Raw genomic sequence first — 26,090 nt, forward strand, 5'->3', positions numbered from 1 at the left:
TACACACACATATGTGTCTGTACATATATGTATGTGTACTTTACCTAACAGCTTATTTAAGTAAGAGCAAGCCGTCAAGCAATCTCATGAAGAAAAAACAGCCACAAATCCCATCTACAGATTTCAATGAGCTCTGATTTACACTAAGAATAATGAATGCTTCCAGTTAAACTGGCAGTGCTGATGTTTCAAGGACTCAAATTTAGCATAGTACTTAAGTAATTCAGTGTACTAAGCAGCTACTCTGACTGTCTGAGATCTCCATTTGCCATACCTTCTTTTTTAATTAATTATCTCTGTAAGGAGATATATTAGGGTAAGGAGGATAGGGTAAGGAGAGATATGAGGACAGAGCAACTGGTAGAAACCAATACATAGAAAGATAAAAGGGTTTATTTGTTCCTCCAGATAACCAACTATTTTCTCAAAGTAGCTGTATGTGGAAAATAAAGGAAATAGATGACTTAGGTTGCTCATAATAGTTTCCAATGCCTGAATTTATTTTCTGGAAATCTGGATCATACATTATTCTATTTTTTAACAAGATTGTAATTAAGGGATACAAGTGTATAGTTTCCTGGATTACCTGAGATTTGCAGTTATATGTTCTTAGTGGTCTAGACTATCCAAACACTACTTTATTCCCTACACACTTTTTACTCCCTAAAGAATAAGAATTACTAAAATGTTCAATTAAAACACCTTCACATAAACAGCTATAAACAGGAATAGGTGTAATAGGTATAAAATGGGGCTACATCTTTTCTCGTTCCTCATCCCACATTATTCGTGTCTTTACTGTTTATCCCTACCACATATTTTTCAAATTTAAAATCAATTTATATATTCTGGCAGAGGCTTCACAGTACATTAGCCTTTTTTCAGTAGCATGGCAAATGTATAAGAAGCCCTTCCTTTGACAGTGCCTCTCTTAAAGAGGAACAAACCACTTTGGTTTGGGGAACTTCAAATGGAACAATTTTTATATCCTTTACCAAGACATGCATAGATAACAGGATGAGACAAGCTCCTGGTAATGAAGAGCATGTTGTTTAAATGAATGACTGCCAGGCTCGTATCTTTTATTCTTTTATCATCTCAGCACACAAAAATCTGACCATCCCAAAAGCATAACATCTAACAAACTTTTAAAGTAATTACTTACACATGGTCACTCACTATACAATTTCAGGGCTTCTGAGAGTATCATCTCTGCATATTGAAATCTCCAAACAAATTAGGAAAACATTATCAAATCCTTGCAAGGGCTTTACATCCCTTGGTTTTGCTTGTATCATCCTTTGTTGTCATGCACTTTTTTCTGGCATGCTCTCCATTTCTATGAACCTACTGCAGCACTTCATTTTCTCTATCATGAAACAAATTATTTATGCTACAAAGAGAAAAAAAATCACCTGAGGCTCTCTTGTGCTATTCTCTGAAGTTAATTTAAATTTACATGTTTTCAGGCAACACTGTGCTGTGATCTTTACAAAGCAAGACATAAAAAAAAAATTTGTCCTGTAACCATATTTTCCCCATCCGTGCACATGTTTCCATCATCTTCTCTCTCACATGACTTTATTGCACTCATCCGAAAAATAACCTTAACTCAAAACACTCACCTTCCTACAACTTTTTTCTTCTCATCTGTCTAAAATAAGCATAAAATCTCCAAATCTCTCCATGGAAACAAACATAAGCTGGAAATAACCAACTTTTTTTTCCATATAATATTACTTTATTCTATCTACACATACGTTCTACAAAAACACACACAAACATTTATATACTGTTAAAATTAAAACACACATGAAATCTGTGTAGAATAAGAGATTACTTTCCACAGATAAGTATCCACATCCCAGTTACACAGAAGCTTGTAACGGTCTTACCACACCATCCTCAAAGTAAACCACTCATAGTACTGAACCTGTTGACAACAGGCAGAAAACATTTTTACAGTAGGTTTTGGTTTAATAATTCGTTAGGTTATTATATGTTTCCCATCCACATTCCAAGATGTCTTTTTAACAATTTTTTGTTGCAAAGTCTATTTTTAAAACAAACTAGATTTGTGCATAATCGCATTCACAGTTGTTTCCAGTTGTATTAAGAACCGCAATTTTCGCTGAACTTGAGACAGTGAAAAACTAAACTCAGGTAACTAGAGGAGAGCAGTATGAGCAAGAGGACTGCAGGACTGAGAATGACTCAGGAAAGGAAAGACACTCCTGCAGTCTTAGTCACAGGATGCTGATGACACTCCTTGAAACCCGGCAGGTGCCAATTATTTTCTCCTCTTTCAGAGAAAATGGAAAAGAACTGTACAGTAGGAAGAAAACCAAACCACTAAAATGCAGCAATTTCTTCACACCCTGTCAGCCAATGCTTGATCTATACCTGGAACAGAAGGCTTTACATAGCTTGCACATTTTAAATGCTATCAGATTAGCCTGAATTTACTGAATCTCTCTAAAAATCTCTGAATGAGTGAAGAATCATTATATTCCCTAAATTGGCTTTTTTTAATGCTGCTCACTGTATCCCGTTCTCAAAAATCACCATTGGATGCTATCGCCACTCCTTTAAATGCTCTCTGGACTATTAAAATACCTCATTTATAAACATCCTTACTTTATAGACTGGAAACTGTAAGACAGCAGAAGTGGTCGTAATTGTCCGCAGCACAAACCAATTCTGGCTTTCCAATTTAACATCTGAAGGCCTAATTCCTCACAGCACATCACATTTTCAAAGTGCACTGTACAAGTTCAGAACAGAGCTGCTCTGAATTTCAATTTCAGCCTGTGATGCTCAGACACCCTCCTGCTACCCCAACTCCCAAATTTCATCTTTCAAACTCCATTGTCTGATACTCTCCTACTAGCCACTGATTAATAAGCACCCATGCCTAAGTACTTTGGGATGTCTGGGTAACAGTTGCCCACAGACCATAAGAATTTTATGGACAAAGCAAAAGAAAATCCATTGTCAAGGAACTGCAGCTCCAATCAGTCACTAACCATGAGATCGTTTTCCTCTCATTACTCCTCAGAACACAACTTCTTGCAACAAATAACATAGGAAAACTGCCTTCCTACACTATCTTAGCCTCTCTTTGCCTGTGGAAGGAGTTCTTGAAGGAGAGGGAACACACACACTATTTATGCCTGCATGACTGAAAACTATATCATAAAGCATTGTATACAAAGGGGATTAAGCCTAAAAACAAAGCAAGATTTGAATTTCTATCTTTTTAGAGACTCTGCAACATTTAAAGCATTATTGCAGTTTTCCAAACGAAAGTAACTTAAAAATGACAGGATGTCAGAAACCTGTTTCTCCAACAGGCCAGTATCAGTCTCAGTTTCATCAGCTCTAACAAGGAATATAAAAAATCTTGAAAGCAAGGAGGGCCAATTTTTATGACCGTGACCACAGAGCAGAAGTACAATGTGCTTAAGATACCCAAATTGCGTGGAAAAGTAGCTCTGGAAGAAATTCATATGTGATAGCTCACATTATACTGCTTTGCAGAAACTTATAGTGAGAACAGTTTATTTCCTGGGAGGCAACCTGCACAGTAGCAGAATGCTGTGAGTTTTTCAACAAGCAAACAAAAAAAATCTCACAGAAAGCCCCCAACAAACTTAGGACTCCATACCTGTTTCCTTCCTCAAAAGTGACCTGCATCACGTGGACATCATCCGCTCTAAATACCCACTACAGCTTATTTTGTGTGTCATTAGAAAATTAATTCCCAAGAAATCAACACATTTGGAAAGGGAGTGAAAAGAAAACTCTGTGTGCAGAGACAAAATTCTCCAGAGATACAGACTATTCAATGCCTGTGATTCTTCATTGCATTAGGAACCATTCAGCAAAATCTGTTTGATTAATTTAAGGGCCCCGTTTGGAAACCGGCAGGACAAGAGTAGCTTGGTGATACTGAAGCTCTGTAACTACGTTAAATGCTCCCTACAGGGTTGAAATTGAATGATTCATTTCTTGCTAAACAGCTAATAGCCAAACACCCTCTAGACTTCTTGATCTTCTGTCAAAAGGTCTATTTTATTCAAAAGATTTATGGCAGTATATCTAGTAAAGCATAGCTCAGGTTACAGAGAGAGGACAAGCTAGAAAAATACTGCTGCACAAGCACATCTCTACAGGACAAGATGGGAAAAATGTCACTTAGTTCTTTGCAGAAAAATTCATAAACACACGGAAGAAGTATTTTATGTCCTTCTTCGGCAGGATGCAAATTTTAAGCCTTAAAGCGTTTTAGAAGGTCACATAGTTCTAAATTTTTCTTAACATTTTTCATCTTTAAGCAGCTTACACCATGGTACTGCAGCTCATTCATGAACACTCACTGGTGTTTAAAGAACTTCTCAGGAATGGGTACAGATTTCAAAGGGATAAACATTTATGATTCTACATGCTATTAGCCTTTGATACCACTAACCGAAAGGATTAGTTTGTTCTGCCAGTGGTCATTGGCATAACTCAGTCATTTTTCAAGGAACTGTAGGTGGCTGTACCCCCCCATTCTGCTGAACACATGGTAAAGGCTAAACATGGTTATTAACCCCTCTGTTCCCAGCATCCTCTTCACTACGCAGCACTTCTTCCTGTCTGAAAACATGTAAAGAACTTTCTTCCTCTTGGAAAAAAACTTAATCCAATGTAGTTGAGTTAGAACTGAATATTACTTTCAAGATAGCCAGAGTCATTGACTCCAATGAAAGATAGGAGTCATCACTGTAAACATTTTAAAAATATGCATTATGGTCTACTTGTCAGGAAGTTTACTACATGATGATGCTATGAAAAGTCAAGGAGGAAAATTGTTAATTATGAAGAGCAGTTCAGCCACATAACTGTGGTAACACAGAAACTGAGTGGTGAATGTCACAACTATCACTGGAAATCAATACAGTTCAGGTTAACTTAAATGCCATCTGCAAACTGACTCTCTCAGTCTGTCTCATACTCTATACTAATTCAATAGCTGAATGGCAACAGTCATTTCTGCCAAAGCCTTTTTCATTCATACACTAAGAGAAAGAATTTCAGAAACTTTGATGCAATTTGTGTGCCCAATTCCATTTCAAAAAGGATTTTAGGCAGCCCTGTGTCATTCCACAGACACACAAATGTAAAATCTTGATAACATTTCCCCAAGCTGCCCTTCACATGGAAGTCTGTATTCCTGCCCATAAAGTTCCCAAGTACTACACATTCCCCCTCCTGTATACAGGCACCATCACTTAAGCGCAGATGCTACTATATAATTTGGCAGATAAGCCTTGTCACAGTGCGCTGGCTGTGGCTCCTGCAAAATCTAATTGGAGAGGAATTCTCCTTATCTATTTATCAGAGTAGTTCTTAAAACAAGTGTCATGGCTACTCTGTGCCATTTCCTTTACTTGCAAAAATCAATTTTGCAGTAGCAAAGTTTCCCAAACTCTGCATTATATGGTCACTACCATAATTTTTTATCTCATGAACTTAGCATTTTATACACAGTATCAATTCCAGACATAAGAGTTTAAGGCTCAGAAACTGAGATTACTGTATGAACATGGGAATCACAAATGCAATCTGAAAACAGATGGACCTGGAATCAATTCCGATTTCATCATGCAGAGGAGAACCTGAACTAGGGTTCCAACATTCAAAGTAAACGCTTTTAACTACTGTGCCATTAGGGTTGCTGTTTCTTATCTAATAAAGTACCAGCTGCTAGAGAGCACCTTCCACTACATTTAACCAGCTCCCAAGATCAAAGTACTCTCATCATTCCCTGTTCCTTGCTCACCTTGCCAACTTTCGATGAAGCCAACTCAGAAAAATTAGACATCTGTACCTCCTAGACTGATGCTGTGAATTTTAGGAGGCAACAAGTACAGCAGTGATAGAAACAGAAATGCTGATCTAAGCTCTTTCCTGGTTTAAGTGGGTATGGGTAACTTGGACTTCAAGCACATGAATTAGCTGGATGAGACTTAGGTTTAATTACTCTGGATTTAAACACAGGCTAAGCAGACATCACAGTTACCGCAGTCCAGCTGCTGCTCAACATTTATCTCCAAAAGCTACAGTCTCCTGCCAGGACTAAGTTGCTTTTGAAAATATTATTCAGTATCTTCATACTGGTAGCTCCAGACTTCCCTGTCTTATTTGTCTGACACCTGTACATGTTTACCTTCAGAGGAGGATGTATTTATTTACTCAGGTTTTTGCCTATGGAAAGTAGGTGTCTGTGAACCAGTGGGACTGTGGGCAGATGGAAACATAGCTCGACAGACATCTGTCAGTATTTCACATTTCCCTGACTACTACTGCTATTAGTACAGAAATTTAACTGTTTCAAAACTGTGAACTTTAAGCACTTTTTTTGTCACAATGTGTTTGCTTTGCACCATTTGTTGTAAATGTCACAGATTTTGAACCTCTTTCTTTTTCTAAACTACACAGGAATACAAATGGTCATTTCCTCTTCCACACAGAATTCTGTAACAATTATAAAATTGCATCAGCCTTAGGAAAATAATGGTTTAGACAGTGAGTTGAACACACTGTCGTAACTTAACCTAGCATAAATTTTACCTGCACATTTTACACCAATATAGATACACACACATATGTACAAATACACACACAAATATACAAAAATACCTGAGATACATTAAAAAATTGAACTATTAGTGAACATCATATAAGACTCCTTCCTCCAAACAAAACAAGTATTTCCACACCTAGAGCATAGAAAACTTTACCTGATCAACTGTAGTGACATCAGAAATTACAGCATCAGGGGGTCTCTTGGGTGGATTCACTGTTACCTAAGCAAAAATAGTAGTATTAATATCTCATTGTGAAAATCTTTTATCCGTATCCATGCCAGAATATGTCAGGTATGATAAACAGAAACAGCATTTACAAAACTGTTAAGGTTCCTCCTACCCCTTCCGTGTTTACAGACAAACAGAGATATCTGGGCCAGAAAAAGTCCCTTATGAAGGTTAGCTTTACAAAGACAGCAAACCGGAGGCACCAGTTCTGGCTAACAGTTACATGTTATAGCTGTTCAGTTTGATTACGTTTCTTCCAAACTCTCCAAAAAAGCTCAAGCAAGAATTATTCACTTAGGAAAAACAGTTGTTTCATAGGATATTAGCATTTTGGAACACAAATTAAAATGAAGCTTTTAAAATAATACCTTAAAAAGCGCAATGGAGCACAAAATTATTTACTTCCTCACTCATGGACTACATCACTTTTGGCCTCTAACAGCCTCCAGCTCTTCTTTGTTTTGCACTTTTTCTTTTGTTTTTGCAATTACATGCTGCATATTAAGCCCCATATTATTGTAAAAAAGCTGTTCCTTGTGCAAGCTACAGTTTCACTGTTCAGTTTTGAAGATAGAAACTTTACTGACAGCGAAAATCCTAGGTCATGATAAACACAAAGAACACCATAACCAATTCAAAACTATTAAAGTAGCTGAAATCATTTTTTCCCCCTCTAGTATTGGGTTTTCAAAACAAACAAGCAAAAAAGCCCAAACAAAGAGAAACTGGCATAAGCTCTAAAATGAAAGAAGCAACTTAACTCTAAGCTGTAGTAACTCTACTTAATCTTAGTTTGTGTAAGCTCTTTACCAAAGAAAAGGGAAATCAAAAGAAACTGAGTGCTGTGTAGTTTCACATCTAATGGCAGCAAAAGCTCTTTCCTGTTTATTAACAGTACAGCAAGGCCACCTCCTGGGTGGAAGACTTGGTAACATCATTCTTGCTTTTGTCACTTCAGAGAACCACAATGCACCTACACATTAATCAGCCTGATAACAAGGACACTATCTGACATGCTTTCAAAACAAGAATGGCTTGCCAATCTACTTCCAGTTGGCTTAAAGAAACCTAACCTGACCTACTGAGCCATTAAAATGTTAAAACTAGCCACCATATGAACAATTAAGGAAAACCCCCTGCTAGCAGGGCAAGAAAACCCCAACTCAAGAGGAGAGACATGACTTACACAATGTGTTGTTCATCACAGACCTCAACTTGGAAATTCATCCTCCTTAATTTGCAGATACAATAATGTGTAAAGTGACAAAAAGACACATTACAAAGTATGTCTGATCAGCTTGGGATTTCTTTTTGGCACAAAGGAAAGTGAAAGTCTTTTTGATTGGGAAGGTTTGCGAAGACAAAGCAGGAAAATTTATCATTTGAAACGGGCCTCTTGCATAGAGAACCCTCTCTTGAATTGCTATTACCGTGTTGTCTTAACTAGACTACATTTTGTTTTCTTCTATCACAAGGACTGCTGCCTGAAACAGGTATTCTTTATTTTAAAACATAATATCATTTATATAGCATTCTCTAAATAGAGTGAAGAAGTTGCAGCTGCATGAAGTGCTATGTTTAAATAAAAAGTGCCAAAGCACTACACTGGACTCACTGATGCCACCACTACAGATTTACATTTCCACTGAACCACTAATTTTTCACAGGTACTATTACAAAATCTTATCACAGAAGAATTAACGGTTCCATTAAAGACCTTTATACACTCTGTGCAACAATATTCTGTGCATTTTTGATACTACACAGAGGTTTTTCCCATTTTTCTTTGAAGCAGCAGGCATTTCAAGATTTCATTTGTAAAGTTATGTATGGGAAAACTTCTATATAATTGACATAGATCTAAGTAAAAAAACTTTTAAGTTTACATCCAAAAATCCCAAATAACATTACCTACACTATTACAGATGTACAAAACCTAGGTATTTCATTACAAATTTTCAAAAATACTGGGCTTAAAATAGCCTCTATTTAATTGACTGTTGATAATTATAGCGCCTCAAGGCTCTAGTTCACAATAACAACACTCGGACACAGCTGGCCAGAAGGGGAGAATAGTTACATGTCAGGTAGCTGAATAGCTACTGCATATGGACATATACACACTACATGTTCATGTGACACTGCTAACTCTCCCAAAATGCAGGAGTTCCACTCCACTGGAAGTGAGAAACTATAATGCTGCTTCTCTTTTTTTATGCCTTCTAAACCTCTTCCACACAAAGCCGTAGATTTAGAAAGAGCTACACCTAGAGATCTCTTCTAGAAATTGCAAGTTCAAACCCAACAGCACACACGGAGTACTTCTCAGTTTTTTATTAAGCTAGTCTTTTTACTAGAGCAACGTCTCACAATATTAACATATGATCATACCTACTAGCACAAATTTAACACACAAAAAACAAGTTACTAAACATGAACACTCTCTGTATACATACACACAAAATTATCACTAGGTATCAATTTATTTTTAAATACAAATAGTGCTGCCCCGCCCAAATGGAAGCAAACAAAATCCCTGAGATGGAGCAGCAGAACACACTGTAATGCTAAAGTGACGACACACAGATCACATATTCCCAACTGGAGATGTAAGCACTGAGGCAGAAACTGAAATGTGATCATGGCAGCAGAGCTGAGACAGGTTTAAGTCAGGATTCTGTTATGAGTCTAGCTGGCACAATCCAACCGTTCAGTAGTAGGCTCCTAGACGGAATATCTAAAATCTCAACTTCTTTGTCACTCTTCTTGCTGCCCAAGCTCAAACAAGAGCAGTCAAAAAATCTGTTCTCAAAGTCACACTTAAGAAAGGTACAGCTCTCCAAATCACTTGAGAAAACCAAGACTCTTATATAAAAGCTACTTCTCTGTTCTTGTTCTGATCTAAGAGATCTCTCAAATTTTTCAGATCAGAAGTGGATTGAGAAAATAAAACCTTTCCCAAGCTAGCTTTTACCAAGAAATTAGTAACCTCTTCATCTGTTCATTTATGGAGAGCATGATTGGGAATACCTACACACAAAAATCAAAACACAAAGTTTCTATTATTTGCAGGGCTTACATATGGGTTTCATAAAACCAAAGAGTCAATAAGACTCTGCCAAATTGTATAGCTGAACTGATAACATCTTCCATCTGACCTACAGAAGTAGGGTTTTCAGGAATTTAGCACAGCCTGAAGTACAACGTGTTACAGATTTTGCCACTCCTGTGGAATTAACTGGGTCAAATTGGGTCAGACTTCAGCCTGTTACACCGACAACTTCAAAAGACCCTCTTCTAAAATATCTAATAGGAATCCTTTAGAGGAGCATTCTGTCCACATGACCATGCATTTTATATGAATTCAATTTTAACTTCAGACATAATTTTCTAATTCCAAGTCTACAGAATTTAGATTCTAAACATTTGCCAGAAAATCTCCTATTCTCTTTCCCATTAGAATATTCCGTCTCTGTAATTTCAAATATTTGAATGTAGGAATATCTCATCAGTTGCATGTTTAGGAATTCACTTTTCTCCCTAATTGTCAAACAAAACCGTTGTTTTCCCAGGCCCTGAACAGTACCTTTCCACTCAGGCTCTTCCGTGAACAGAAGTATTTAAATTCCATTTGAGTTTGTACCACCACAGTGCTCAAATTTTAGTTTATCCTTCCTTCCTGACATAGCAAATATTTTTCTTGCAGTGCTGACAGATGGGTTTGTTTTGGGTTTTTTTAAAAATGAATATATGTGAATTTACCTTGGCCTTTTCTGATGTTCGTTTTCCACCAAATCTTCCAGCTCCAATGAAAAACAAAGAGAACTGATTGTAACACACTAGGTCTTTTCCACAATAGGTATTCACTGAAAGGCAATAAAAGAGGAAGGTCATATATGATCTTCAATCTCCAATTTCATATAGCTAGCATGTGTTGTTACAAGAGAAAAGTTCAGCTTCAAACATGACATAGCTCACTTTAACAGCCAAAGGGACAATGGTCACACTTTCATGTTGCACCGTTGCATGTTACTTCCTAACTAGTGAAGACTAATGATCTGTTTCAAATAACATTATCATGAATTTTATCTATATGAAAGCATTAAAATTAAAAAATGAGCTATCAAAATGCTGATGACATTCAAGCTGCTAAAAGTAATTGACAACAGAGTGCTACAATTAGTATTTATTTCAGCATCTGACACTGCATTAGCAGTTTATTTAAATATGACAGAATTGTGCCATAAAATATATTAGAAGCTATTAAGAATCTCTAGATTGTAAAGGACATTACCAACTCATACAAAAAGTGGTACTAGTACCTTGTATGAAAAGACCTCCAGAGCAAGCTTTAGTTTCAGGTTTTAGTTTCTTCTTTTGAAGAAGTTAAACTTCTTAACACTGAATCAAGATTCAGCTTCCAATTTCCAGTTCATGCCTATTCCACTCCCTTACACCTTAGGCTGAAATCTACACTACTGTTAATAATGTTAATTTCCAGTTCCGGAGGAAATTTAAGAACCACTAAGACCCTGCTCACAAAAAGAACTTTTCCATGTTGCAGAAACAGACAGGCTTAATGTTAGCCCAGTATGGAAGCAAAACAGAGCTAGGAGGAACAAAGGGACAGTAAAGACCTTTTTACAATTTTATCTGTAGACTGAAGGAATAAAAGCTCAAGAGTGTTTAGAGATCCCCTGCCTATTAACCTACTCTTGCAGTCTAATTTCCCAAGGGACCTTGATATAACCACTCCTGAAGACAACAAAATTCTGAAAATGACAACTTATCAACTTCCGGACACATTCTAATCCTTAAACTTGGATACAACAGGAAGGAAATGGGATTTTGTTTTGTTTTGTTCAGAAAAGAATAATGTAGACATAAAAAAAGTGCAGGATGTGCTCTTAAAGGTGGCTGCTTTGTAGATGAGTCTAAACAACATCCACCTACGACTAACCTTTGCAAAACCACCCCACAAAACAAACGCACACATGCGCACACACACAGCCTTGTTGAAGGGTGGCAGAATCTAAAATGGCTAGGACTAAGCCTTTTAGACTGGACTAAGTGTTATTATTATTAAATAACTGTGTTCAGTTTGCATAGTGCACTATTCCATCTACAAATTAAAAAACCTCCAAATCTTCACTGGAATCTTTTTCCGAAGAGAGTCTTCTTATTTCAGCACATTAACTGCCCAAGAACAATTACATTATATGTTTAGAAAGCTATTGCTAATCAGCTCATTTCTCAGATCTCACTGAGATTTAATAATCTAAGAGTGTTTACTGTGGAAAGGCTGGCAGTTACTGGCATAGCTACTTAAAAACTGAGCCTGCCACATTTTACTGCATCCCCTCCAAAAATCATATACCTTCTTACCATCTATAAGCAAGACTGCTCCTGATCCTTTGTCAAGAATATCAGCAATGGTTGAAACTGATGTTAATTGCCCTAAAGAAAAGAAGAACACATACATGTTTTAAGGTTTTGCTTCAGGAATGAAGTCCACAGATCACTCTTCACACTTCCTTACTAACAATAATAATGGTAATAATAATCATAGTAATATTCATAGTAATCACAATCATCATAATAGAAGCGTCTGGGAATCTTTGCATATCTTGGTTTGCAGATGTGAGGAATTTTTTTAAAGTTTTTTTTTTTAATAGAATCTTGCTATAGTTTATGTATTCAGAGCTGAACACAAATCACAATTCAGACTCAAATACGTCATCAACTTCAAAAAAAGCTCAAAGGCTGACACAACTATGGGTGTACAGAAGAGAAGCTTAGCTCAGGGCCTGGGCCTGGGGTTATGAAGTTTGTCTCTAAAGAGATTATTGCTCTAGAGAGATATGTAACACAGATGCAACGAATGTTGAAGAATTTTTAGGTAAACAACCCAAAAGTTCTGTGATGCAACCTTACAGAAAGAATTATAAATTCTGCTAATTCGTATGAGATTACAGGAGTAATACACCAGCATGCAGTTTATTTGCCTATTATGTCAAAGATTAGGCATGCATTTATGAAGTATACTATAGAAAATCAACAAATGATCCCAAGAACAGAGTCTCAGAATTCCTTCAATAATACAACAGCTTCCTTCTCTTCTCCCCAGCCCCTTATAGAAAGATGATGCAAAAAATCCAGTTGGAAACAGAGCTTCCCTATCTCTGTTTATAATATGGCTACAGGAACTGCTGTCACAGTGAAAAGCAAATCAACGACACAGAAGGACTGACCTGAGGTTGGCAGTGGTTTATACAGTTCCAGATATTGCTCGCCATGCAGCATCTGTGTAAAGAAAGGCAGCACTATATCAACGATCAATATATTCTATTACTTCCCCATCACAATTGCAAAGAAATACAGTTATTCTAGAAAGCGTTCAGAACAAAGAAACAAAAAAACCTCTCAAGTTTTTTGTTTTGTTCTTCCAGTTTCATCCCCAACAAAAAATATTTTCAGAGTTTTAAACTTTTGTGGCTTAGTAAAATCACAGTGAGCACAAATTAAAATTTAACAAAAAATTGATCAATCATACCATCTTAGGAGGACATAGGTTATACAAGTGAAACAGCAAATAATGTCTTCAGAGGTAAGAATAAAACAAACGGAATTTTCCTTTTCTAGAATAAAGGGAACTTATTAATACTACAAACATACTACTTAAAGTCACCTTAGAGTTATATAAAGCACAAATAAAATTAGATACTTAACTCTTCCATACCTTTGTGAGATCAATATTTAGTCCTGGAAGAGAAGGAATACCATCAGTCATTGAAGCTTGAGCAGGAATTACTCCAAAGCTAGGCAAACAGCAGAAATCTTCACTTCCTTCAAAGAGAAATTTTAGGTGATGTGGATCCTTAGTTGACATTCCCACACCAAGGGCATAGAGAATAGGCTCTAAGTGAGTGTATTTGTACACATTGGTAGCCAATTCCCGACCAACAATGCTTGCCTGGAAATTAAAAGTCAGTATAAAATAAAATTTCATAATAGTTAATATTACACTTTTTCTTTCTATAATTCTCATATCAAACATAATTAATGTATGAGCATTTTCTTTATAGTCATATGTAAACATAACATATAAGTAATAAATATACCATAAAATGTTAATGTATTTGTTGCAGTACAAGCAACTCTAATGTAATGCATTATATCTTGCTGCAAGCAATTTACTTCAAGAATAAGTAGTATAACTTCATACTGCTCCACTCAGAGCAATGCATAAGAATTTTTCTAAAACCAGCCATGAATGAAAAAATTAGCACTGCAATAAGACTGGAATGAGGAAAAATTATCTATCTACAGAGAAGGAACCAGAGCAAAAACCACGTTGCTTAATAAGACCTGCCCCATACCCCTTTTCTGAACAGTACCCTAACTAAAGAGGATTACAGAACTTGCAAGCACTTGCATCCTGCATTATTCAGTCTATATAGCCTTAAATTTTCCCATCATCAATAAAAAAAAAACCTGAAGAGTCTGGAGATGTTTCTTGTTCTGCTTCCTCACTTCGCAGTTTAAAAGCCACCTTCTCTTTTGCAGACAGCAAGCAAGAGTAGAAGCTGATCAGCAACACAAGCCTCTGCTCAAGGTTTTCACCTAACTTTGAGTGCATCCGATAGATGGAGGTACTTACCATGTCAACAGATGAAGAGGTCACTGATCCAGAGCTTGTTGAATTCATAGAAACATTCCCTTGAGACTCTATCTGACTTAGAGCATCATTCAATACACTTATGGACTCTAGAGAAAGGAATTGAAAGAAATCACTTATAAACAGCCATAAATGAGACACTCCAGTTAGACACACAACAAATATGCCAACAAATGAGACATAGGCTGGTACTTATCAATTAATTTTTAAACACAATAAATATACATCTGCAAGTTAAGCATGGTGTTGCATTTTACAGGCATCTACACACCTGTTGATGATAAGTGATCTCTACACTGCATCAGTTCTGGACCCAGCAGTCAACCATGACACCTATCTAATTCAAGTGCCTGAAACACAGCTGGTAAATAACCACCATGCAATCCAAGAGGAATATATCAGTAATACTTTGGTTTATTCCCTGAACCACAGTGTTAAGGAGATGATAAATGAGCATTACATTTCAACTGCCTCAGAAATAAACATCTGAAAATCAGCAATGCTTTTCTTATCTTAAAAATTATTTGCAATATAAGTAACAGGTCTCATCTCTTGGCAGATACCCTCTTTCCCAAATCATACAAATAAACAAACGAAGAAACAAATAAATAAATAAGTCTGAGCCTTCAAAAAATGCCAAGATTATGAGCGAGATGATGCACAGCTGAGATACAGAACTCAGCTATGACAAAGGCAGATCATCAAGGACAGCTTGCTCCTTGAAGCTCAGTACATCTAAAATCAATATTAAACATTTGTGTGTTAGAAAGAACCAAACAAAAAGTTGTAAGAATTATGCACAGAAAAATAAGGAAATGTTTAAATCAAAGGAGTGTAAAATCATTATTTAACTACTTTTACCTTGGAGCTGGTCCCCTCCACTTCAAAACCCCTCTATACACACGCTGACTTGCACTATTGCTCGGACCAACACCATGTTGCTCTATTGCACAGCACTCCCATAAATATCCTGCAAGTTAGCTGCATACCATTTTGCAGAATCTTGATTTCCTAAACTATTTCTTGCTTCTCAGTATCACTGCCAGAACCGTTGTAATGTTTTATTTGTGGCCTATATCTCACAAAGAAAAAGGAACAACTACGAAACAAGTATATGTTGTCACCTCTTCTGTGGAAGACAAGCTTTATCTTTGGGTACAAGCACTGTCATAACGTGACATGAGGTTATGACATTTACGTAATGTGAAAATGTGCAAAACGAGATTTGTAATTTATAAGAACCCTGTAAAAGGTAATCCCTTTTATCCCTTTTTTAATTCATGAAATGAATTAAGGAAAAGCAATACTGAGCTGCTGGGAAGTAATAGACTGTTTCTACCTATCTTGCATAAACCGAAGAAAGGCTTTCACATTGCTTTAAAACCTTCAAGGCAAAACACAGCCTTGACCTTCAAGTAAACCTGAAGTAAAAATTTTCATGTCCAGAACCCACTTCCATCCAGGAACATAACTGTCATTCTTAATGGTGAAATCTGAGAAGATTAACAACATGTATTTTACACACAATGGCATCATTAAGACAAAGAGTATAAAGGCAACCTGTAATTTAATAATAGTGCAGAATACTGCAATGTCATATTCTGGAAGAAAGACTCCTTTAAAAGAGCATATGACCAGACTCTCAAATTAGTGAGCTGGCTAGTATCTGGCAGAGCATCAAGAAGATCATAGGATCATAGGATAGTTTGGGTTTGAAGAGACCTTTAGAGGTCATCTAGTCCAACCTTCCTGCAACGAGCAGGACATCTTCAACTAGATCAGGTTGCTCAGAGTCCTGTCCAACCTGACCTGGAATGTTTCCAGGGATAGGGCATCTACCACCTCTCTGGGCAACCTGTTCCAGTGTTTCACCACCCTCACTTTAAAAAATGTCTTCCTTATATATAGTCTGAACCTACCCTCTTTAAAACCATTACTGCCTGTCCTATCCTTACAGGCCCTACTAAAAAGTCTGTCCCATCTTTCTTATAAGCACCCTTTAAGTGTCAAAAGGCCGCAATAAGGTCTCCCTGCAGCCTTTCCTTCTCCAGGCTGAACAGCCCCAACTCTCTCAGCCTGTCCTCGTAACAGAGGTGCTCCAGCCCTCGGATCATCTTTGTGGCCCTCCTCTGGACCTGTTCCGACAGCTCCATGTCCTTCCTGTGCTGAGGGCTCCAGAGCTGGATGCAGTACTCCAGGTGGGGTCTCACCAGAGCAGAAGGGCAGAATGACGTCCCTTGACCTGCTGGCCACACTGCTTTTGATGCAGCCCAGGATACGGTTGGCTTTCTGGGCTATGAGCACACATTGCCAGTTCCTGCCCAGCTTTTCATCCATCAGTACCCCTCAAATTCTTCGCAGAGCTGCTCTCAATCTCTTCATCCCCCAGCCTGTACTGATATAGGGGGTTGCCCTGACCCAGGTGCACGCCCTGGCACTTGGCCTTGTTGGACCTCAAGAGATTGACATGGGCCTACATGCTGAGCTTGTCCAGATCCCTCTGGATGGCATCCCATCCCTCAGGCATGTCAACCGCACCACTCAGCTTGGCATCATCTGCAAACTTGCTGAGGGTGCACTTAATCCCACTGATAAAGATACTTAACAGTACTGGTCCCAGTACGGACCCCAGAGAGACACCACTTGTCACTGATCTCTATCTGGACATTGAGCCATTGACCACTACCCTCTGTGTGCGACCATCTAACCAATTCCTCATCCACCAAACAGTCCAACCATCAAATCCTAACTCTCCAATTTAGAGAGAAGGATGTTGTGGGGGACCATGTCAAAAGCTTTACAGAAGTCCAGACAGATGACATCCATAGCTCTTCCTTTGTCCACTGATGTAGTCACTCCATCATAGAAGGCCACGAGGTTGGTCAGGCAGGACTTGCCTTTGGTGAAGCCATGTCAGCTGCCTCAGATCACCTCCCTGTCCTTCATGTGCCTCAGCATAGCTTCTAGGAGGTCCGTTCCATGATCTTGCCAGGCTCAGAGGTGATGCTGACACATCAATAGTTCCCTGGGTCCTCCTTTCTACCCTTTTTAAAATTAGATGTGGTGGTGCTCACCCTTAACGTCAAAGGCCTCATCAAAATTGGTTTGGTTTTGGTCTTTTTTTTTTATCATACTTTTATACTCATAATTAGCAACAGCACTTGACATGGATCAACACTTGTATTGATATTCAAAGCACATGTATTCAGAAAAAGCTGTCTTTAAGGAGGGAATGTTCTTTCAAGAACTCCTGGGTTTATTTCTTTATATCTATGACAGACATCAACTGCATGAGATAAGTCTATGGTTCTAGGCCCAGATTTCTTGAGAGGTATCAGCAGAAAGCTTATGTTATGGCTTTATGTTTGAAGCTGTTTTTCATCCCTTAAGGTCAAAGCTACTTTTAAGATGCCACCTCTTTGGGCTGCTTGAAAAGCTTAAACAAGCTATTAGAATATCATCAAATGCAGGCAGCAAATCTTTTTTTTTTTTTTTAATAAAGGGAAAAAATGTTAATTTCTTTTTTCCTCCTGAATTACTACATTACAGAACTTCTTTAGTTAAGAACCCCAGTGCTGACATATTCCTTTCGTCTTCCAGGGAGTGCTAGAGCAGCATGCAACTAAAATGTCTCAACATATTAGTTTATTTCAGTCTTCACTGCTCTTCTGCTGCCTGGCATAAGAAACTAGACTAGTATAGCATCAGACTTACAGTAATATTATAGCAGTTGAACAGATATGAATCTTTCACTTAAGGCAGGGTTACACCTTCAGAGAAAGAGTAAATTAGATTATTGCATTAAGAATTACAAAGGTTATGATCAAATAAATTGTTATGAGCTAAGAATGCTACAAGAGATTGCCAAAAAAGAAAGATGAAGCATTACAAAATCACTCATAATGATTTTGTACACTGATAAGGATGGTTTCGATTATTTCTTTTTTGCATTAATTTTGAGTACTGAAAGTAAAAGGGATGGGGAAGGAAGCAGAGTGGTACGTGGCTTTTTAGTCATCTAAACACACAAGGATGTCTGAAATTAATTTTTCAGCAGTACACTTAACTATGACAATTTGTACTTTAATACATGACTCTACAAGTTGACTAAGGTTCTTCTAACATCCAAGAAATAACTCAAAGGGTATAATTTTGGCATAAACAAACCCAGTAGGAAACCTTTTCATTAATATAATTATTTTTAATATTGGGTTTGGGGTATTTTGTTACACTGTCAATGAACTCTAGAACCTTAAATGTCCACTACCCCATCACCATCTACTGTTATAGAGCAAATGACTAGCAGGGAAGGATTAACCTGAAGAGCAAAGGTTGAAAATAGTCATGGTAAAGCCTGTGTCTTTTGTAAAGTACTCCTCTCACTTTCCAATTAGTGATCATTGCATGTGAACCATTCCCCTTAAATATGGGGGAAACAGCACCAGTGTTTAAATCCTTTTTAAACACATATGAAGAAAACTGAAATTGAAGCTGGAACAGTTTTCTTAGACAAAATTTTTCTTTATATCACACAAAGTATACATACATACACACCATCTATGTGTTTTATATTATTTTGCTCTATACCAAAGATAAGGTTTTGAAATGTGCCAAAAGTCAGCCAGTGAGAATACTGAAGTTGTTTTCTGTCCACAGACAGCTTCTAAGAGAAATAAAAATGCACGTGAATATAAGAACAGATTAGAGACCTCTAAAATACTAGATTTAGCTGAAACTGGCTTGTATCTTCACAACTGAGGAAGAGACAGAGAGATTGCCTCATACGGGTGAGAGACACTTAATTCTATTTTCCTAGGTAACAAAACAACTAAACATACAGAATGTATGTGTATACAGAATGCTCTATACAACATACACTCTGCAAGACAAGGATGGTTGTTTTCCACCTATCTCACAACACAATTTGATTTCTCCGTTTGCGTAACAGGAAGAATTGGACTAGGACACAAGAACAAGTAGTCCACTGTAGAGGCAAGAGCAACTGGATCAAGCTTCATCTGAGGGGGAATACAAACAGGAGCCACGCCAACATGCAGTGCAACGTGCCCGTGCACATGCACCACACATTCAGAAGCTTCTGTATCACATTTAATCTGTCTTTCTGCTTATGCACGGGCACAGGAGCCCAGGACCTCTCAGTATCTCAAAATACAGAATCATGTTACCATGACAAATGTGTCAGCTCACTAGATCCAGCTGGAAATGAGAGCCCGAGCGATTCTTTTCTAGTACTAGTTAAGCCAAGTCACATTATTCTGCAATTGCTACTGCCTAAGCGCATACAAGGAGCCAGTTACAGTGACTCCCTGATGTGTACTGTAAATTGATTGTGTGCTAACCGTAAGGCTCTGATTATGCGCCGCTTATCTTCTTGAAAGATTTCTAGCTTGTTCTGAAGTGGTATGAAGTAAGCTAAACCTATTATTTCAGTTTAATCATTAGTAAGAAAATTACATCACCATGCAAATTAGGAAAAAGCTAACACATAAATCACTGCAGATTCACTGCTGCCTCAGAGGCAGTGGCATTTTCATGTTGTGTTAAGTAGATGGTTACCTTTCACTCCTGGTGAAGGGAAGGTAGAAGAATACATGCCAGAAAAACTACATCTTCCACTTCTTCAACTTCCTGAGGCCTAAATTCTCACATAGCTGTGAGAAGCTGAAAATCTGAGTCTGCTCTCAGATTTTTCTGCTGTTTACAGACATCGTGTAGTGAATGCACAAGTAATCATATCTTTTGCTAGTTAAGAGGACTATACCTGAAACTGTGTGGGAGTACAGAAGAACTGCCAGAACTTCTCCAAGTACATTAAGGACTAAGCCTGTAAACCTTACAGAATAACTACAGAAAACATTCGAAGACACTCGAGGCATTAAAATGAAAGTGAAAAGGCAGGCATAGCCAGTTACCCCTACTGTGTCAGACAGCTTTTGGGGTAAGTAGAGGAGTTTGGGCAAAAGACACTACTGCACAATCAGCAGCTGCCCACCTAGAAACTACGGTAACTACCATGAAAGATTGCTTTACTGTGCACATTATCATGATATCTGAGAAACTTCACTGAGTTACTGAATTAACGTCAACTGCCAAAATAAATGACAACTAGCTATTTCCTGTTAATTAAAATTGCACAAACCCTATAAAATCATATTCTGGTACAAAAGCAATAGGTTTTTAGCTTGTTTCAGTGTACATGCCAAGAGAACAAGTTAAGCCTACAAACTGAATGAATGCTTAAAAACAGTGGAAAAAAAGGTAGAAAAAAAAGTTTGGATCTTTTTATTTAAACTGGTTTTAAGGAAAAGAACTCAATGTTTTCATTTCTTAGAGAACCACCACTAAAACATGAAGATGAGACAGTACTACCATTTACTCTTCAAGAATTCAAGCATCTCCAGCAGAATGACCTTTGCTAAAATACACAACTATGAACATGTCCTAGTTAAACATCAAATGAGTGCTTTGCTAGGCAGGGCTCTAAATGCATGATCATGCAGATATTAGATGTGGAGCATTTAATTAATTTATTTTCAAGAGAATTACTTCCTCCTATGCTTGCAAAAAAGAGAATTTTAAGTAAAAAAAAAAAAAGTACAACAGGAATACAAGTATTCATTTATGTATGACTGTTATCATGTAAGAATATACAAGTAAGAAAAATCACCTTTTAAAAAAAAAAACCAACCGCTGATGTTTCTACTTTTTTGCAACCTAGAATGAATAAAGTCAAACTGCTTTGATCAGTATGCCCAACTTATGAAACAAGATTAACATATCTATGGGATTTTATACTATATTACAAGCAAATACTTTATCTAATTGGTATTTCTTTTATGATTATACATAATGGTTAGTATATGATTGCTCTTCACAGCATCACATTATTTAATGAAATCTTCTGGGAGGGTTATAACTTGCAGATATTACTTATTGTAGCTTTTCATTTTTAATACAAGTACTCCTAACTAGTTTCTATTATTTAACAGTTGAAAACCTTCATACAATAAAGTGGAGACTTTGGCAGTAGAAAAAAAAAACTTTTAATATAGAATTGGAAATTCTATTAAGTTAACTTCTTCAGAATGGTCCTCAACCCTTCTGCTGATTCTCAGATACAACGAATTAATGCAAGAGTTTTCATTCAGACTGGCAGTATCTATGGCTTGATGTCACTGAAATTACAATGCTGTATTTTGGCTAAGTTCATAACAAAACAGAAGCTAAGGTATGTTCATGGCATGGAGACTCATGCTAATGTAGTATTTACAATTTCCTGACTGTAGAAATGTGCTATGTTGTATTATAAGCACATTCACCTCAGGAGTCCAAATCTTGTCCCATTTTTCCTCCTGATAGCATCAACAGGCAGATGTGGAATATCATATGTAAAGCTGAAGCAACTTTCAGAATAAATTCCCATCCATAACTATTTTTCTGCTAGCAACCAGTAAAAACAACATAGTACATGTGTCAGGTTGGACAACAGGTCAGAAGCTATGAAACTGGAATTATGTTGTTACAAATAGCATTCCGTTCCATAACTAGACAAAAAAAGATTTCTAAATGGACATACAGTTGGAAATGGGACATCTGTAAGCCAAAGATCAGTGAAGAGTCAGTAAGGTGATACAGAGCTACTGTATGGCTGGTTACATTCCTCTACCAATGTCTGAGGTAAAGGACAAAGTGTCTCCTGTTCTGGTTTTGTTTAGGCATCTAAAAACATATCCCTAACGTTTAAACAAAATGCCCTAATGGATTTCAGGACAAACAGCTTAAACACCTACTGTGTATCTAAGTGTCACTGAAATTCAACTGTCATTGTACATAAGGATGCTTCTTTCTCTCCTCCCCCAAACACTTAAATGCTGGCATTTCCTAATGTGACATGTACTCAATCTTTGACCTGAATAACGGCATGCATAATAACAAAACAGCAGTGATACCAAGCACATGTAACTCACATTAACAAACTAAAGGTAACATTTTGGGCGGGGTCCACAGTGGCAATGCTAATGCCATTGCATCCAACTGGAATGCTGCCATGGACGGCTACATACATTTTAGGAAAGACAGACCAGAAAGTTGAGGTGAGGGAGTTGCTCTTTATGTGAGGGAGCAACGGGGATGTATTGAGCTCTGCCTAGGGTGGAGGAAGAATGAGTTGAGACCTTATTGGTTAAAATTAAGGGGAAGGCAAATACGGGTGACACTGTTGTGGGCATTTGCTACAGGCCACCTGATCAGGAAGAGCGAGTCAACAAGGCCTTCTACAGGCAGCTGGAAGTAGCCTCACAATCGCAGGCTCTGGTTCTCATAGGGGACTTCAATCACCCTGATATTTGATGAAAAAGCAACACGGTGAGGTACACATAATCCAGGAATTTCCTGCAGAGCATCAAGCATAACTTCTTGATACAGGTGGAAGAACCAACGAGGCATGATGTGCTGCTCAACTTTATACTAACAAAGCTTTGTCTGGTTGAGGATGTGAGGGTTGGGGGTAGCCTTGGCTGCAGTGACCATGAGATGGTGGAGGTCAGGATCCTGCATGGTAGAAGGAGGGCAACAAGTAGGATTACAACCCTGGACTTCAGGAGGGCTAACTTTGGTCTCTTCAAAGACCTGCTTGGAGAAATGCCATGGGCTAGGGCTCTAGAAGGTCAAGGTGTCCAAGAGAGCTGGTCAGTATTCAAGTACCGCTCCCTCCAAGCCCAAGATTGGTGCATCCCTAGGAGGAAGAAGTCAAGCAAAGGAGCCAGGAGACCCATATGGATGAGCAAAGAGCTTCTAGAGAAACTCAGATGGAAGGAGGTTTACAGTATGTGGAAAAAGGGCCTCGCCACTTGGGAGGAATATAAGAACACTGTCAGGGTATGCAGAGATACAACGAGGAAGGTGTCATGGTTTCAGCTGGGATAGAGTTAATTTTCTTCACTCTAGCTGGTATAGTGCTGTGCTTTGAAATTAGCATGGGAAAAAAAACCTGTTGAGATAACACACAGATGTTTAGGCTGTTGCTGGGTAGCGCTTATACTAGTCAAGGACATGTCTAGCCTCCCATGCTCTGCTGGGTGCACAAGAAGCTGGGAGGGGAGGGGGCACAGCTAAGAGAGCGGATTCAGACTGACCAAAGGCATATTCCATATCATGTAACGTCATGCCCAGTATGCTAGCTGGGAGGGGCTGGCTGGGGGAGGCAGGCAGCAATTGGGGCTCGGGGGCCAACAGCATCAGTCGGCGGGTGGTGAGCGGTTGTATCGTTCGTGTTTCTGCGTTTTTTTTCCCTGTTTTCCCTTTCCCTTCCTTTTCCCTTTTATTATATTAACATTATGGTTATTATTATCATAATCATTTATCATTATCATTTTATTGTAATCATTAAACTGTGCTTATCTCAACCCACAAGTTCTTTTGCTCGTCCGATTCTCTTCCCCATCCCACAGGGGTGGGGGGAGTGAGCGAGCGGCTGCGTGGTGTTCAGTTGCCAGCTGAGGCTGAACCACGACAGAAGGCCAAGGCCCACTTGGAAATAAATCTGGCAAGGGGTGTCAAGGATAACAAGAAGGGCTTCTTCAAATAAATCAGCAGTAAAAGAAAGACTAGGGAAACTGTGGGCCTGCTGCTGAACGAGGTGGATGCCCTGGTGACACAGGATGCAGAGAAGGCAGAGTTACAGAGTACCTTCTTTGCTTCAGTCTTTACTGCTGTGGCTGGCCCTCAGGCATCCCAGCCCCCAGAGGTGAGCCAGAAATTCTGGAGAAAGGAAGACTTCCCCTTGGTTTAGGAGGATTAGGTTAGAGACCATTTAGGCAAACTGGATCCTCGCAAATCCATGGGCCCCGATGGGATGCACCCATGAGTGCCGAGGGAGCTGGTGGATGCTGCTGCTAAGCCACGCTCCATCATCTTTGAAAAGTCATGGAGGACAGGAGAAGAGCCCAAGGACTGGAGGGTAGCCAATACCATTCCAGTCTTCAAAAGGGCAAGGAGGAGGATCTGGGAAACTATAGGCCAGTCAGCCTCACCTCCATCCCCAGAAAGGTGATGGAGCAGGTCATCCCAGAGGTCATCTCCAGGCATGTAGAGGAAAAGAAGGTTATCAGAAGTAGTCAACATGGATTCACCAAGGGGAGATAATGCTTGACCAACCTGAGAGCCTTCTAAGATGGTGTGATTGGCTGGGTTGATGGAGGGAGAGCAGTGGATGCTGTTCATGTCAACTTCAGCAAGGCTTTTGACACTGTCTCCCATAACGTCCTCACAGGCAGGCTTAGGAAGTGTGGGTTTGATGAGCGGGCAGTGAGATGGACAGAGAACTGAGCTCAGAGGGTTTGTCATCACAGTGCAGTCTTGTAAATAGTCGTGTTCCCCAGGGGTCTGTGCTGGGTCCAGTCCTGTTTACTATATTCATCAATGACCTGGATGATGGGTTAGAGTGTGACCTCTGCAAGTTTGCTGATGATACCAAGCTGGGAGGAGGGGCTGATACACCAGCAGGCTGTGCTGCCATCCAGTGAGACCTGGACAGGCTGGAGAGCTGGGCCCAGGGGAACCTCATGAAATTCAACAAGAGCAAGTGCAAGGTCCTGCACCTGGGGAGGAACAACCCCACGCACCGGTACAGGCTGGGGGCTGAACTACTGGAAAGCGGCTCTGTTGAGAAGGACCTGGGAGTGCTGGTGGACAGCAATGTGACCCTGAGCCAGCGACGTGCCCTTGTGGCCAAGAAGGCCAATGGTATCCTGGGCTGCATTAAAAGGAGTGTGGCCAACAGGTCAAGGGAGGTTATCCTCCCCCTCTACTCTGCCCTAGCGAGGCCACATTTGGAGTGCTGCATCTAGTTCTGGGCTCTCCAGTTTAAGAAGGACGTAGAACTGCTTGAGCAAGTCCAGCGGAGAGCTACCAAGTTGATGAGGGGACTGGAGCATCTCCCTTATGAGGAAAGGCTGAGAGACTTGGGTTTGTTCAGCCCGGAGAAGAGAAGACTGAGGGGGAATCTTAACAATGCATATAAATACCTAAAGGGTGGATGTCAAGAGGATGGCACCGGACTCATTTCAGAGGTCCCCAAAGACAGGACAAGGGGCAACGGGTACAAGATGGAACACAGGAAGTTCCAGCTCAACATGAGAAAAAAACTTTTCTGTGAGGGTGACAGAGCCGTGGAACAGGCTGCCCAGGGAGGGTGTGGAGTCTCCTTCCCTGGAGACATTCAAAACCTGCCTGGACGCATTCCTATGCCCCCTGCTCTGGGTGTGCCTGCTCAAGCAGGGGGGTTAGACAAGATGATCTGCAGAGGTCCCTTCCAACCCCTACCATTCATGTGATTCTGTGATCTTGAGAACTCCTGGAAAGCAGTCAGGAAAATTAGTCTGCATTGTTCATTTATGACCTATGACAACTATGGCAAGTACAGCAGGAGGGAAGATCGGAGTAATTTTGGCTATAAAAAAAGAAAAAAAAATTAATGGGAAGGAAAAAAAGAAAGTAAACAAAGCACTGGAAGAGACAGTCATCTTAGT

At 39.0% G+C, this 26,090-nt stretch overlaps 1 protein-coding gene across 1 annotated transcript in view; it reads right to left on the reverse strand.

Moving 5' to 3' along the window:
- The window catches only part of HSD17B4 (hydroxysteroid 17-beta dehydrogenase 4), a 68,413-nt gene that overhangs the window by 25,280 nt on the left and 17,043 nt on the right, over window positions 1-26,090 (reverse strand). The window contains exons 12-17 of the mRNA XM_064437787.1: window positions 14,524-14,630; window positions 13,603-13,836; window positions 13,115-13,166; window positions 12,249-12,320; window positions 10,626-10,729; window positions 6,789-6,854 (exon numbers count right to left, since the gene is read on the reverse strand). Of these exons, the coding sequence (XP_064293857.1) occupies window positions 6,789-6,854; window positions 10,626-10,729; window positions 12,249-12,320; window positions 13,115-13,166; window positions 13,603-13,836; window positions 14,524-14,630 (635 nt within the window). The remainder of the gene's footprint in view (window positions 1-6,788; window positions 6,855-10,625; window positions 10,730-12,248; window positions 12,321-13,114; window positions 13,167-13,602; window positions 13,837-14,523; window positions 14,631-26,090) is intronic.

This window comes from Phalacrocorax carbo, chromosome Z, assembly GCF_963921805.1.
Source record: "Phalacrocorax carbo chromosome Z, bPhaCar2.1, whole genome shotgun sequence".
Taxonomy (NCBI): Eukaryota; Metazoa; Chordata; class Aves; order Suliformes; family Phalacrocoracidae; genus Phalacrocorax; species Phalacrocorax carbo.